Source organism: Podarcis cretensis, assembly GCF_951804945.1.
Source record: "Podarcis cretensis genome assembly, chromosome: 3".
Taxonomy (NCBI): domain Eukaryota; kingdom Metazoa; phylum Chordata; class Lepidosauria; order Squamata; family Lacertidae; genus Podarcis; species Podarcis cretensis.
The window spans coordinates 44,666,707-44,681,593 of record NC_137172.1 but is presented as its reverse complement, the minus strand read 5'-3'; the positions used below and the strand labels follow the sequence as shown (position 1 = coordinate 44,681,593).

The 14,887-nt window shown below is 41.2% G+C and overlaps 1 protein-coding gene across 1 annotated transcript; it reads left to right on the top strand.

Moving 5' to 3' along the window:
* The first annotated feature begins 79 nt into the window (after positions 1-79).
* On the top strand, positions 80-12,943 carry DRC8 (dynein regulatory complex subunit 8). Its single transcript, XM_079970621.1, has 7 exons — positions 80-210; positions 5,940-6,024; positions 8,652-8,724; positions 11,258-11,337; positions 11,987-12,029; positions 12,119-12,185; positions 12,653-12,943. Exons 1-7 carry the CDS (start codon positions 177-179, stop codon positions 12,766-12,768), a joined length of 498 nt encoding a protein of 165 aa, XP_079826747.1. The 5' UTR covers positions 80-176; the 3' UTR covers positions 12,769-12,943.
* The last annotated feature ends 1,944 nt before the right edge of the window (positions 12,944-14,887 follow it).

The following is a 14,887-nucleotide window of genomic DNA, read 5'->3' as shown; positions in this document are numbered from 1 at the left end:
TCCCCATGCCCGCTTTCTTAAGCACCCTCTCCTACGAGAGCACCGCAATGCAAGAACACGTGGGAACGGACCGACACACAGAAATCCGCCTGTGCGCGTTGCCACCACGGAGGCGCTGGAGAGGGAGAAGGCCTATGAAGCTCCCGTGTCTCCATGGCAACCGCTAAGAAAACAGCATGGCGACAGAGGACAAGGAAGCCGCTGCAGCGGGTAAGGGCAAAGCCTCCGGGAGGCTGAGGAAAAGCAGCTGGCTGATTCTCTCAGCCTTTATCCCCTGTGCTATCCTTAGGCTGCGTCTTGTGGAGTAGTAGTGAAGCCCAGAGAACACAGGTTGGGCGGGCGGGTCGGAGCCCCGCTGGGTCCACGCGCATGCGCGCCTGCCTCCCTCCCACCCTGCAAGATGGCACGTTCATCTCCAACATGGCAGAAGAATTCAGCAGGATGCCTTTCGAGAGCGGCCCCAAAATGTGGGGGTTGCCGAACTGCCTGAATGCCAAACTTGCTCCACATCCTGCGCTGGAAATATTGGCCCGCTGCCTTCGCACTGTCACACGCAATTTCTTCAGCTCTTTAACTGCTTGACGCACATATTTCCCATATTTCACAGAATCATAAGAGTTTGAAGGGACCTCCCCTCAAGGTCATCTTATCCAACCCACGGCAACCCAGGAATCTTTTCCCCAACATGGGCACAACTGTGAGATTAAGAGTCTCATGCCCTCCCAACTGAGCTATCCCATATAGTTTTATTTTGCTTAACAAAATCATCAGTATTAAAAATATAATGTGCTTTTTATAAGCAGGGCACAATTCAGTTTGCTGGGGAAACCCAGTCAGACGGGGTGGGGCATAAATAATAAATATTATTACTTATGTCAGAGGCGTTGCACATTAATTCACATTTATCTGTACAGCCATACTTCGGGATAAATGTGCTTCAAGTTAAGTATTTTTGGGTTGCACTCGGTGGCGACTCGGAAGTAACGGAGAGCATTTCGTCGTGCACGCATGCGCAGACGGTCAAAATGACATCACACACATGCGTGGAAGCGGTGAAACGCGGCTCGCGTTCGCTTCAGGATGCGAACGGGGCTCCGGAACGGATCCCGTTCGCATCCCGAGGTACCACTGTATGCAATAAATAGATGCTCTTTTTGGACAGCCGTGTCACATATTACATTTCTCCAGGGCTGAAAGTAGCTACATGTTTTGCCCAGCATAACAACAGTGTATTCCCATCCGCCCCAGCAGCAACAAAACATGTCTCTCCCATATCAGTCTCTACAGCCACAGGAGGTGCTGTAACTCTCCATTGGTTTGACTTCACCCTCAAAGGTGCACTCTTCCATTTTCTCCTGAGACAGATACCTACCGAAATCTACATTAGCATGTGTGATTTGGTGGGCTATAAATTCTTTTTTGTCGGTTAGTAGGTTTAGTGGGCATATTTGTATAGCAAAAATAAAATACACTGGGTTAGGCTATGGGCGTAGCCAGGCTGAATGTTGCGGAGGGGAGCGCAGGACCTCAGTTAAGTATTTTTACTGATTTACTTGATGGGGGGGGGGAGCTGCCCCTGCCCCCCCCCTTGGCCAAGCCTAACTTGGGTTAGGCTCAAGTTGTAAATCCCATTGATTTATATAAGATTTAAATTTAAGTGTTTAATTGCCACTTATTTAAAAGGTGTATAAACATGCATACATAATCTTCTCTAAATTCCCTATCTAAAATAGGTGCCCTATACAGCTGATTAACAGAGTGTGTGCACGGTAGTGATTCTCCTTGTTTGGTGTTATAACTTCTTAGCTGAAAACTTTAAATATTAGGAAGATGTGAAATTTCCACACTTCTCCCCAACAATTATTTAATATTTCAGAAGACTTCAGGAATGATCTAGTCTTCTGTTGGATATTGCCAATAAAAAAGCTGAACACAAGAAAGATAAAAGCTTTTTTAATAAATTGATTTGATGACTGGTTCTCAGAAATGTGGTAAACAGCATTTCCCTAAAAGCTCACTTTCAGAATTATATGATACACAAGTCTTGGTCCTACTTTTTATTCTGTGAACCGATGCTCCTGTATAAATTAGAAATTTCAGTAGATGTTCTTTGTCTCTCTCTGAGCAATAACAGTCACAGTATTGACAAATAATTAATCTTCAGGGTATTATCATGCACAGTTTCCAAGAGCTTTCAAGGTTAAAGCATCTCTTGAGTCTTATTACCTTGAAATATTCTTTGTATGTCATTTTGATCAAGGTTTTGATATACAAAACATTTCGTCTACAATAATCTTCTTGAACTCAGTGAGACTGCTGATAAGTTAGTACTCTTTTAATTGTGGAGATATTCTCATAGACATATGATGAATGGGCTCAACCATGAGCCATTTCATCAGTTGTCATGTTTATTATGCTCTCAGTTGCAATGTTTAAGGCAATTACTATTATTAGGCATATATCATACTTTTTTCTTTTTACTTCAGAAAGGTAAAATGGCTTTTGTGACATGTAAAGTAAGGTTTCTCTAACTAGGGTTGCCATATTCTGAAGAGCAAAAAAGAGGACACATTTGAGGACTTCTACTTTTAACAATGGATCGCTATGACGACTCTCATTTTACATACCCATGAAAAAGAGGACATGTCCTGGAAAAAGAGGACATATGGTGACTTGCCCCTGTTGATAGTGCACAAGCAGTATCAGTCCACGGTGTAGAATCTTGAATTGGGTCACAAATTTGTCTTGTGAACATTGCCAGACATGGCTATATCCTTACATCCAATACTGCATTTATTTGCCTTGTTGGTTACTGGCAGAAATACCCAAACGTACATATATTTGCTCCCATGGGTGGTCCATTTCGATCAAATGAAATTGCATTTGCAAGTAAGTTTTTTGCAGTTCATACATTATTGTTAGTTTGGACTGAAATCTTGTATTCCTAACTATTCTCATGTTAGCTCTGCTGAGTTTAGTAGCAGTTCCTTCACTGTAAGTGCTTATGAATGCTTTAGGATCACTGCTTTGCCTCAAGAGCCCAGTGCACCATGGAAACAGGAGTTGCTCCACCTCAAGAGGTTGCTGTGCTGTGAAGACAGGAGTAAACTAAGAAATCTGAGCTGTTGGGACTGCTGTTCCACAGAACAGAGGCAACCACACTAAAAGCCCTACTCTGAGTTACTGCATAGCGGTTTCTGAGATGCATGAAACTTGCAGGAGAAACCCTCCCAAGGATTGCAGTGATCTGCTGAGGGTATAAGGCCATCTCTCAACTAACCTGATCCTGAGCTGTATAGGGCCTTATAGGCTAGTGCCAACACCTTGAACTTGGCCTAGTAGCAAATTGGCAGCCAATGCAAATCCTGCAAGCAGAGTATAGTTTGTGCCCGAATCAACCTACTGTAGCCACTGCTGCAGCCTCTGGACCAAAACCAAGAGTCGGCCCACACAGAGTGAATTTACTATGCTATGAGCACCCTGTGGTCCCCGAAAGCATATGCTACAATGCATTTGTTAAATTTGAAAGCTGCCACAAGATTCTTTGTTGGTTTTGCTGCAACAGATGGACATGGCTACCATTCTGTAAGTCCTTATTCTGAAAATTAACATGGAAGAAGAATACAACATGGTCTGTCACATTTCAGAGTTAAGTTAGATTCCCCCCCCCCCCATCAGCTGTCTGGTTTCTTCTCTTTACCAGTTGGGGTACTGTCATTATTATCCAAGCTCTGTGCACTCTGGCACTCGTCATGGTGTCCCATTGTGCCATGCTGGCCACATGACCTGGAAAACTAACTGTGGACAAACACTGGGACCCTCAGCCTCAAGCATCCAGGGGTCCTTTACCTTTTTACCTTATGTAAGGGAATAGCATCAAAACTACTGGGTACTGTTGAGAGCAGTCAGAAAAGCTGATCTGAAAATTCCTGCCTTCCCTACCCTCAAAGAGATGGAACCAATATAACTTACTAAGAGTCACCTAAAATTTCCCAAATTTCCTAAATATCTGGGACCATTGCTGATAATTCACATAGGTGGCAACCCCAATAAAATATTAATGCAATTTGCATAGTTTATAAAGGTAAAGGTAAAGGTACCCCTGCCCGTACGGGCCAGTCTTGACAGACTCTGGGGTTGTGCGCCCATCTCACTTAAGAGGCCAGGGGCCAGCGCTGTCCGGAGACACTTCTGGGTCACGTGGCCAGCGTGACATCGCTGCTCTGGCGAGCCAGAGCCGCACACGGAAACGCCGTTTACCTTCCCGCTGGTAAGCGGTCCCTATTTATCTACTTGCACCCGGAGGTGCTTTCGAACTGCTAGGTTGGCAGGCGCTGGGACCGAGCAGCGGGAGCGCACCCCGCCGCAGGGATTCGAACCGCCGACCTTTCGATCGGCAAGTCCTAGGCGCTGAGGCTTTAACCCACAGCGCCACCTGCGTCCCATGCATAGTTTATACCATGACAAATAATCACGTTAAATTAAAACTCATTATAAAGCTAGAATTTAATTATCAAGTTTAAAATGCTGTGAATAAAAGGTCTATAGTTCTGGAAGTAAGTATGAATAATTTCACTGCTTACTATCAAGCTAAAAAAACACACACATCATAGCCAAAAAATAAATAAATTAAGAAAAAATGTATACAGAATATACAATGTTCTTTATTGCAAGGAAATGAACAAATAAGAAATGTATAAACACTACTATTAAATTCTTAGGCCAATTCTAATACACTGTGTTACAGTATTAGCCAAATGCAATATTAGCCAAATGCATCTTAATCAATATTCTAGTGTATTCTCAAAAACACAACTGTTCAACAGGCTTTGACTTCTAGCATATAACCACTTAAAGAAAATGGACAAAACACTCCAAACCTTCCTTGTACAATCAGCAGTAAGGGTGCAATCCTAACCCCATTTACCTGAATTCAAGTTCCACTGAATTCAGCAAGACCTGCTTCTGAGTAGACATCATTAGCATGGTGCTGTAAATTATCCTTCACTGTAACTTGCAATAGAGTAGCTACTGCTAGTATTACTCAGAACAGATCCATTAACATTAATAGACATGGCTAACTTAGGTTCATTAATTTCACCGGGTCTCTTCTAAGTAGAACTTAGTTGGGTACAATCCAGTGTAAACCTATCCTGGTTAATTAGTATATTCAGCACCCTTGTCATGAAAATTTATTTATATCAAAATCTTCAGTAAGTATGCATGCAGATCTTTTATGTCTTTAGACCTAAGATGCATTTTAATAAATGAATAAATAGCTGGTGTGTAGGTAACTGGATGAGGTCTGTGGTGTGACAGACACCAGTTGCCATGGTTTGATCTGAATCAGCTATGGGGATGTGCTGTTTTCCACTGTGAGGAAGGCTCCCATTACTACCAATGGGAGCTTGCCTTCCACTGCAAATAGCTGATGGAGCGGGGGACAGACTCTGGTTCTGCTTGGGACTGTGGCGGGGCAAATGTTTAAAACCCCCGAACATCAATGCCCAGATTTTTGATTTTTAAAAAATCATGCTTGCCAGGGTTAGAGATGTGAAAAATGCATTTAGTTTAGCTCTAAGATGACTAGGATGAGGGAGGCAACATCTTTCCGAAATGTCATTACCAATTGGAGTTTTTCAGAAATGACTAAAGGGACAGATTCAAAGAAAGCGGATTGAGGAATTTCAATTACATTTCACCGACTTTCTGTTTTACTTGATATACTGCCTTCACACAAAGGAAATTGTTTTCAGAGCAGCTCACAATACACAAAGTAAACAAACAAAACTTATAAATAATATGTTTTGCTAAATGCCTTATCTGATAAAGAATTACAGAATATACTGTGGACAAGAGAATATATACTGTGGACAAAAGAATATACTGTGGACAAGAGAAATTATATATAACACATTCATTATTGTTTCATTTTGCAGAGTCTGCAATAACTGAAATCCATAAGAAGATCACCGAGGCCTTTGAGGTGTTTGACCATGAGTGTAATAAAACTGTGGATGTCAGGTCTGGAAGATCTTCTTTCAGAACTATTACAATGTAACAGTGTTTTAGAGTGCAAGAAACCAGAGTTGGTGTATATTGGTATACAGTGGAACCTCAGGTTAAGAACTTAATTCATTCTGGAGGTCCGTTCTTAAGCTGAAACTGTTCTTAACCTGAGGTACCACTTTAGCTAATGGGGCCTCCCGCTGTCTCCGCGTCGCCGCTGCACGATTTCTGAAGCAAAGTTCTTAATCCGAGGTACTATTTTTGGGTTAGCGGAGTCTGTAACCTGAAGCGTCTGTAACCTGAAGCTACTGAGGTACCACTGTACATTTGCCCCAGGGCTTGTGAATTAGCCTCACTCCTTTTGAGGCAGCAGCAGCTGCCATTGACACTTCCTTGCCAGCACTCTGGGGAAGCTCCTGAACTATACAGTGGCTTTTAGGGGGCAATGAGTGGATGGAGGTGGGGACTAGGCAGTGTCGGAATTCAAGCCTATATCAGTAGTAACTGGCAACTCTCCAGGCACCCGGCTTGATCTCCTGTTGACCTCCCTGTCTGCATTCCCCAGCAAGATTCAGGCTAGGTCGCGATAGGCGATTCTTCTCAGCGTGAGAAGAACACCCCCCCTCTTTCCTGCCCCCCCCCGGCAGGGGAAAGAGATAGACAGAAACGTATTTACATGCCTTTATTTCTGTCTTTGCAGCATTACAGAAAACATGACTGCTCTCTTCAAGCTCCAGCAGTCGAGAGAGAAAACACTTCCTGTACTTCCTGTACAGGAACAAGAGGAAGAGCTCATATTACACTCTGAGCTAATTCTGGTGCTTTGCACTGTGAATTGACTGTCCCTCTGTTTCCCACGGAACAGTCCCAACATTCCATCATGTGATGTTTTCAAGCTAGCAGCTCGCAGCTGCATTGCTTCTATATTGTAAGAGGCAGCTGGTAGTTTCCCTTTGCCTTATCTGAAGGACTCTTGGAATACTTCTGGCACCAGCACAAACTTAAAGGCATTTGTAAGGTGTTTCGGAGGCAAGGATGACAGAACTGTATAGGATGCCTTTTTAGCTATTTCAGTTTCTAGAAAGGTTAGCCACAGCAAAAGCTACAGCATTAGAGTCTTGTGGTGCCTTAAAGATGAAAATAATATTTATTATGGCATTATAATAAATAGTTAATAAATTGCCAAAAGATTCTTAGACTGTTTTTTAGCAGTTGTCTCCTACAACAGGAACTTAATTGGGTTATAGCATCATCCTGTAGAATTGTTTTGTTTTCATACAGACATCCAAAGACAAAAAAGGATTACTGTATCTTCTTTAATTTTCTTTGAAGGATACGCATGCCCAAAATCTTGCAACACTTTCTCAATAAGCACAGTTCCTTGATTTCAGCTTTAATTTTTTTTATTAAAGAGAGCTGCTGGTACATGTTTAATTACCCACTAGGCTTGAATCTCTGTTCTCAAGAGCACGACTAAATTTGAAGTAATTTTAGGTATCTAGTCACTGTAGGATGGGAGGTATTTGTTTGTTACTATGTTATGTATGTCTGTGCTTTTATATTGTGAACCACCCTGGGATCACTGGATGAAGGGTGGTATAGAAATTTAATAAACAAACAATAAATAGACAAACAAACAGACAGACAAACAAATAAAATATGTTCATGCAAGGGAAGTTTCCTGTTCTCTTCTTCCCCCTGCAGCTGTCTGTGGCCCCTAAAAATCCTCTCTGGAGGATCAGGAGTCAGAACCTGTCATGAACTGGTTGGACACAGAAGAATGGTGGGAGGAACCAGCTGGGAAACCACCAAGGGAAGAAAGCTCAGAGCCCAGGGAGTGGTGGTGGGATAACAATGAGTGATTAGAGGGGAAAGAGAAGGTGTCAGAAGCTGAAGAGGTAACAGCTTTTAGCAGTGGCGTAGCGTGGGGGGTGCAGGGGGGGCCGGCCGCAACGGGCGCAACAACTGGGGATTAGGGGTAGGGGTAGGGTTAGGGGGCGCAAATCCACGGGTTAGGGGGCGCAAATTACTTGCCTTGCCCCGGGTGCTGACAACCCACGCTACGCCACTGGGTTTTAGTGAGCTGGGAGAAACTGTGGCAGAGAGAAGTCCAGAATCAGAGGCAGAAGCTAAAGCAGGTGAGTGGGAGGAGGGAGGTCAAGAAACAGAGATGAGTCAGGCTGGTGATGAGTCACTGGTGTCTCTTCTGTTGAGACCAACTCCCCTTCCCACTGACTCCTAGAGCCAGAAAAGGCATGAAGCAGGAGGAGCAGATGCAGACAAGGAGGTGCAGTCTCTGATTGCTTGGAAAAAGCCTGGAGAAAAGGGGACATAGATGGCTGAGGGGAGGGGGGGACCTTTAGTCTAGACAACTGATTTCATGGGGTAAGGCCTACGACCTGCTGCACTCATTAGGCCTGACACAAATCCAAGTCTGTAAAGATCATGTTTTTGCTAATAAAGCATTAACTCCAATGTAAAATGGTGTGATTTACTGGCCAGCTTCTAAGCAATGTTTAAGTAGGGTATGTTTAGGTAGGGTATGGGGAGCTGCTGGGTAAAAGTGGAATTGCCCACAACTGTAGCTGCTAGAGATTTGTATTGCACTGTAGATTTATTAACAAATATATTCTTTCTTTCAGGGAGATTGGTACAATCATTAGGTCATTAGGATGCTGCCCAAGTGAAGGGGATCTACATGATATGATTGCAGAGGTACTTTATGTGCTTTTTAAGTTCTATCATTTTATACAGGAAATCTGATCTCTCTAAATTAGCAAAAGTTAGAAATACCATATGGAGGAACTGCCTTTATACCCATACCTAAAGTGCATCATTTGTGCACAGTTCAGAGCCCTCCATGGGTGTGAGAGCAAAAAGACTGAAGCAGGGAACCTTATCTGTGGTGGAAACCCTTGCGAGAATTAAATTAAAATTAAAATTCTCACAAGGGCTGTTCACCCTCACTCTCCTTGCACCTTTGTTTATACCTGACAAGACCAAATGCCCAGATAGGGCTAATGACTTTAACCTCAGGACTGTCTAATCAAATTGCCCCTGTGTAGTAAATACCAGTTTTCAGGAAATACTCAACTGTGAAATTGATGAAGTAAAATAATGGCTCGGTAATGCTACAGGCTACTGTATCAAAAATGAATGCAGTCAATAGGTCTTAGAAGTATAACTTTATTTTTGTGGATAAAACACTTCTGTAACAATTCCTTAACTAGAGGTCTATTCTACACAGTGTCACTAGACTGCCTCTGTTCTTTTCTGATCTTGACTATGAAAGGTATCCTGTTCTTCATGGATGGGTTCCTTCTTCCAAGAGAAATAACTGTTCCAGTGTAAACAATTTCATATAATAACATTTTATTCTTTCAAAAATTCTGTTTTGAAGGAGCAGTGTTTTGCACAAATGTACTGTTACCACTAGAGGACAATGTTGAGTTACTGAAAATGCCCACTGTTGCTTGTTTCGTGTAGTCTTGGGAGTATTATGATAATGAACAAATTGGATGTCAACAAACAATATGTTTAAAACAACAAGCTTTAACCTATATAATTGTTAGAATCATCTTAGCATCCTTGTTAGAATCTTAATTTTCATCATCATCATCATCATCACTTTTAATTTGTATACTGTATTTCTATTTTACGATACCCAAAGTGGTTTACAAGCTGAAGAAACAAAGAATGTACACCTTATAATAATCTAATCCAATACAAAAATGTGATAATAAAACATAACTTTAAAATAAGCAACTTATATCAAATAAAGTAATATTCAACAATCCATTAGAATAGTATAGAATAATATTAAATATCAGCATATAAAAATTAAACATAAATCCGCTCTTAACAATTATAATAAAAAGATTCTAAACTATAATAAATAAAACAATGGCAAGTCATGGTGCATAAAATAATACAATACAAATTGAGAAGCAGAGACTGGAGGGTGGGGCAAGGCAGGTGGAAGAAGGCAAGGCAGTAGTAAGAACGCATCCTATTAATGTTCAGTGATTCTCCCAGCATGTTTTCAAACTGAGATAGGATTGTCTGCCAATACAAAGTGTATTTAGCGTATTTTATTTAGTGTATTTTATTGAGTCATTATACTTTGCTATATAAAATTTCTATTTAAGAGTCTGCTCTGGTATAATTTGGAGACCAATCTCCCATGACTTACTTAAGATAGAAAAGCAAAGTGGCATCAGATAGCTTTCTGCACTGTAACATATCACTGGTGTCAGCTGACCCAGGTATTAGGTAAGTGAAATCTATCTATAACTGGCCTCTCGTAGTATAATTTGTGCTAACATGTAGGCTGCCTGCTAATGGTTGCAAATCTAGCGGGAGTTGAAATATTGTATCAAGGAACTACAAGCACTATTCCTAAGTTATTTGGGGACCAGGTTGTAATTCAGTTGCAGAGTGCATGCTTTGCATACAAAAGATTCAGAGTTCAAGACCTGCCAGGTATAGCTAAGAAAGACCTCATTCTGAAACTCTGGGGAGTTGCTTCCAATCAGCGTAGATCAGTGGCGTAGCGTGGGTTGTCAGCACCTGGGGCAAGGCAAGTAATTTGCGCCCCCTAACCCGTGGATTTTAGTAGGGGCAGAGAGCTGCGAGTGCGAGCGCCCCCCAGATGTTGTGCCCGGTGCGGCCGGCCCCCCCTGCACCCCCCACGCTACGCCACTGGCATAGATAAACCAACGGTCTGACTCTGTATAAATCGGCTTCCTTTGTTCCTATGCTGACATCAGAGAAACCCCAAAATCCTTTTTTTTAATATTGGTGCAAGGTAGTTTAAAGGCGACGTGTTCGTGGTACATTCTGCAGGCATTCTGCTCCTCCTGTTTTAAGCATCCACTGATTCAGACTTTCACCATGCACTCCCACCCTGATTATGCCCATGCAGATGCATACTCTGGGCCCCGTGTCTGAGCACTCTGCTTTGTGTGAAGGCAATCTGTATGAGGCCAGTGTCACTGATCAGCGAGGAAGGAGAGGAATGGGGACTGGTCTGATGTATCCTCTCTGCTCTCCACATCTGACTGCCCTCTGCTACAGATGTCCTATTCTCAGCATCAGTCCATGGATTCAATGCATCCGTGTGAAGGATAATATATTTGCCTTTCTTTTATTATTATGTTTGCAAATATCTACTAGCTTAAACTTGAGAAAACTCGTTTTCTTTTCTGTTTGTCTGTATTTCATCTTGCTTTTGTATTCTTATTTTTAGGTAGAAGAAGAAGAACCAACTGGGTTTATTCGTTTGGAAAAATTTCTTCCTATGATGACTAGAGTATTGACGGAAAGAAGGTGATTTAAAAAAGGACCTGCTTATATAACTTGAGTCATGCATATATTTATATAGGGTGGGCTATTGGGTTGTTTATATTTTTATTATGTATTTTGTGGTTTTATATCTTGATTTTCTCTGTGAACTACCCTGAGGCCCCCGGGTGTAGGGCAGTATATAAATTCAAATAATAATAATAATAATAATAATCACTCACACACATCTAATTTTATTCAAGGTTCTTTTATAAGCTGTACAGACAAAATCAGTTTTAAAGTATAAGCTTCACTGTGAAAAAAATATAATAGATTTGTTTTTAAAACTGGGCATGTCGATTCTACTATTCTTCCACTGTATTGACTTACATTGTGTATGTCTTTCTAGAGACTTTCTCTTAAATAAAATGGTAAGAAATTCCACGGGAAGATATGCTGAGAACAAAAATTGGCATGGATAATGACTTTACTTAATTAGCAGTACAAAGTAAGCATCATCATAAGTAATTCATAGACCTCTGCTTAGAGGTCTTTCTCAGAGCCCAGATTGCAACAACAAATGATACTCTTCTTAAAAGAGAAGAGCAAGGCAATGGTGCTGCAGCAGCAAAGAGACTGGGCACAACTGAGATACATAACACCACTAAGTATTTTTTTAATTGAATCATTTCAGGTACCGCCCAATTCCAGAAGATATTCTTCTGCGTGCATTTGAGGTCTGTATCAATTAAATTCCACTTATGGAGGAAAATACTACTTAAACTAAGAGAAGGAAGAGTAACACTTTATATTCTATTCTTTTTAGGTTTTAGACCAGAATAAATGTGGTCATCTTACTAAAGATGAGCTGGTCAAGTACATGACTGAAGAAGGTATATTTACAAGATGCTTTTGCTGTTCTGAAGTGCAGACTCCGCAGATATATGTGGTCAGCTCCCACCTCTGCCTCTGATAGTGCAGGAACCCGGAAAAGGGCCTCTGAGAAGGGCCCAGGTTTGGAGGGGACCCCAATTTTGGGGGTTCGTAGTTAATTTTCCTTTCTGAGAATGATCTTAATAATCAGGCAGGCTCATGTGGGGGAAGGTGGCCCTAAAGACACTTGAATTGCAAGCCATTAAAAGTGAAAACCAGCACTTTGAATTGTGCTAAGAAGTTACCAAGTTCATCTGTTATATGATTATGTGTGTATGCAATGAAAGAAAAAGTACCCAGGTCTGTGCTTCATTCTTGGTGTGATTGAAAAAACTTATGGTAAATAGCAAGAATGCTTGAGAAGGCTGAGCAGTAATAAATAAATAAAAACAATAGCCATTTGCAAATATTCCTGTTTTTGCTGCAGGTGAGCCTTTCACTCAAGAAGAAATGGAGGAAATGTTGTCTGCTGCTGTGGATCCAGAAACAAATAATGTTCGCTACAAAGACTACATCTCAATGATGGTTGTGGATGAAAACTAAGCACTTCTTTTGTAACTCATATAGGTCTGAAGCTTTTGCTTGGTGCTTGTTGATTAACATCATTGGAGTTGATCTGTATTTGCCATGAGGTTGCAGCAGAGGCTTATGTTAAAATAATTCATCTATGAAAATATTATCCTTTTATATACTTAGTAAAATACAGAAGTTGTAAAAATATAGTTTTCAAATGTTGATCGGTTTGGATAAGAAAATAAGAAAACTTCAGATTATGCAGAGGAAGCACGAACCACTGGGTTTAGCAGAATTTATTCCCAGGTAACTAAGTATTGGATCCCAGCCAAAAACTACAGTATGAAGTATTATCATTCTTATTTATTGAATTTATATACCGCCGTATACCTGGAGGTGTCAGGGCAGTTCACAGAAAACACGTACTAGGGAGGAAAAACTCACTCCCAAGTAAACATGCATAGGTTACAGAACAAAATAATGAGGGGCAACATATTATTATTATTAATTGCATTATTAGTCTTTTAAAAATGAAAATAGAAATAATTTCATGAATTACTTCAGATGTAGACAAAACTAGGAAGAGTTGTGCTTCAAGTAAATAAGTTATGATGTAACTAACATTTTGAAGGCAAAACTATTAGAGATCAGTTCATATTTAACATTGATCCTTATATTTTGGTCTGTATAGATGCAAACTTACCAAATGTTTTGATTTATAGCAAAACTCTTTCAAACTATATGACTTTGATCTGACTTCATTAAGGAAGTTATGCAAACTAGTCAAACAGTCTAGTTGTTTGTTGAGACTTGAAATCTGTGGAGGAGCTGTTATTGAAAGGATTTTCTGTAACTAAAAGCAGAGCACTGGTGAAGCCTCTTGACTTGGGAACACTCTTTCCCCATTGTTCCTAGAAAATAAGTTTGTTGACTTCCAGGTATGCTGTAATGCTTCTCTGTTTATTCAAGGTATTACTTCCCCCTCCATCCTAGGGGTCTAGTTTGCATTTAAGAAGATTCTGCTGACTAAATTGTGTTTGTGGTGGTGAAACTCTCTTTAGAGGTTTGCAGCATCACAATTTCTTGTTGATTCTCCTTAATAGCTATCTTGGAGTAGGCCAGGGAGGCCTGGTTAAGAGTAAGGTGGCAGTGTGCTTAAACCTTTTTACAAACACACTTGGAGATATAGCCCTGCCCCAGAAAGAGCAAATAAAAGACAAAGCAGGGGATAAGATGTGCATGATCACAAGGCCTCTCTGTATGATGGATTTACAGGAAGTAGATGTGAAAAACTTAAGAGCAAGTGAGACCTTGGGCCAACCCATGTGAAAAACGCTGGACTCATGAAATTATGAGTTACTTAGAAAGTTCCTACCATGAAAGCAAATGCAGGTTTTGAATATTTTTAGAAGAAATATTGTCTGTTAATTCACATTTACTTGCATTATCATGGTAAAAGTAACTTGGAGGCAAGATGGAACTCCTGCCTTCACCTGCCTCACCAACAACAAAACATGTCTCTCCTGCGTTGGTCTCTACAGCCACAGCAGGTGCTGTAACTCTCCAAAGACTTGACTTTACCCCCAAAGGCACACTCTTCCATTGTCTCCCGAGTTATAAAGATGCCAACAACTACCAGATGGAACCCTTTTGGAATGGCACAGCTGCCAGTTGTCCGAGATACAGTAGCCCAATGACCTTTTATGGAACCATCCCCTTATGTAGGAGCCAAACCACTGCAACCTATCTGAAGAAGTGTGCATGCACACGAAAGCTCATACCAAGAACTAACTTAGTTGGTCCTTAAGGTGCTACTAGAAGGAATTTTTTTATTTTGTTTTCACTGCAACCTAGTGACTCCTACTCCTACAGAACTTATCTTCAGGATACTACCAATCAATGGTATCCAAAGTCACAGGTCAAGAATAAGCAACAGGGCCACACTCTCCCTGCCTTCTCATAATAAAAGCCACCCATCAAGGTGACCAAGGGCAATTTGGTCCCATAGCCAGGCCTGAACCCAGACTAGAATGTGTTCAGATAATCCGTTTCCTCCAAAAGTACTTGCAGTTGAACAGCTACCATCCTGCTGAGCACATTCCCCCACCCTGGGGATATTTTGCAGCAAGCCTCCAGAGCTGGCTTTTAA

What these genes read in the sequence shown, in the direction of transcription:
- DRC8 (XM_079970621.1), top strand. Translation starts at nt 177, where the DNA reads ATGGCGACAGAGGACAAGGAAGCCGCTGCAGCGG. An exon ending in TACATGATATGATTGCAGAG is followed by an intron (nt 8,725 to 11,257) that starts GTACTTTATGTG and finishes TCTTATTTTTAG; the next exon opens with GTAGAAGAAGAAGAACCAAC. An exon ending in TTCTTCTGCGTGCATTTGAG is followed by an intron (nt 12,030 to 12,118) that starts GTCTGTATCAAT and finishes TATTCTTTTTAG; the next exon opens with GTTTTAGACCAGAATAAATG.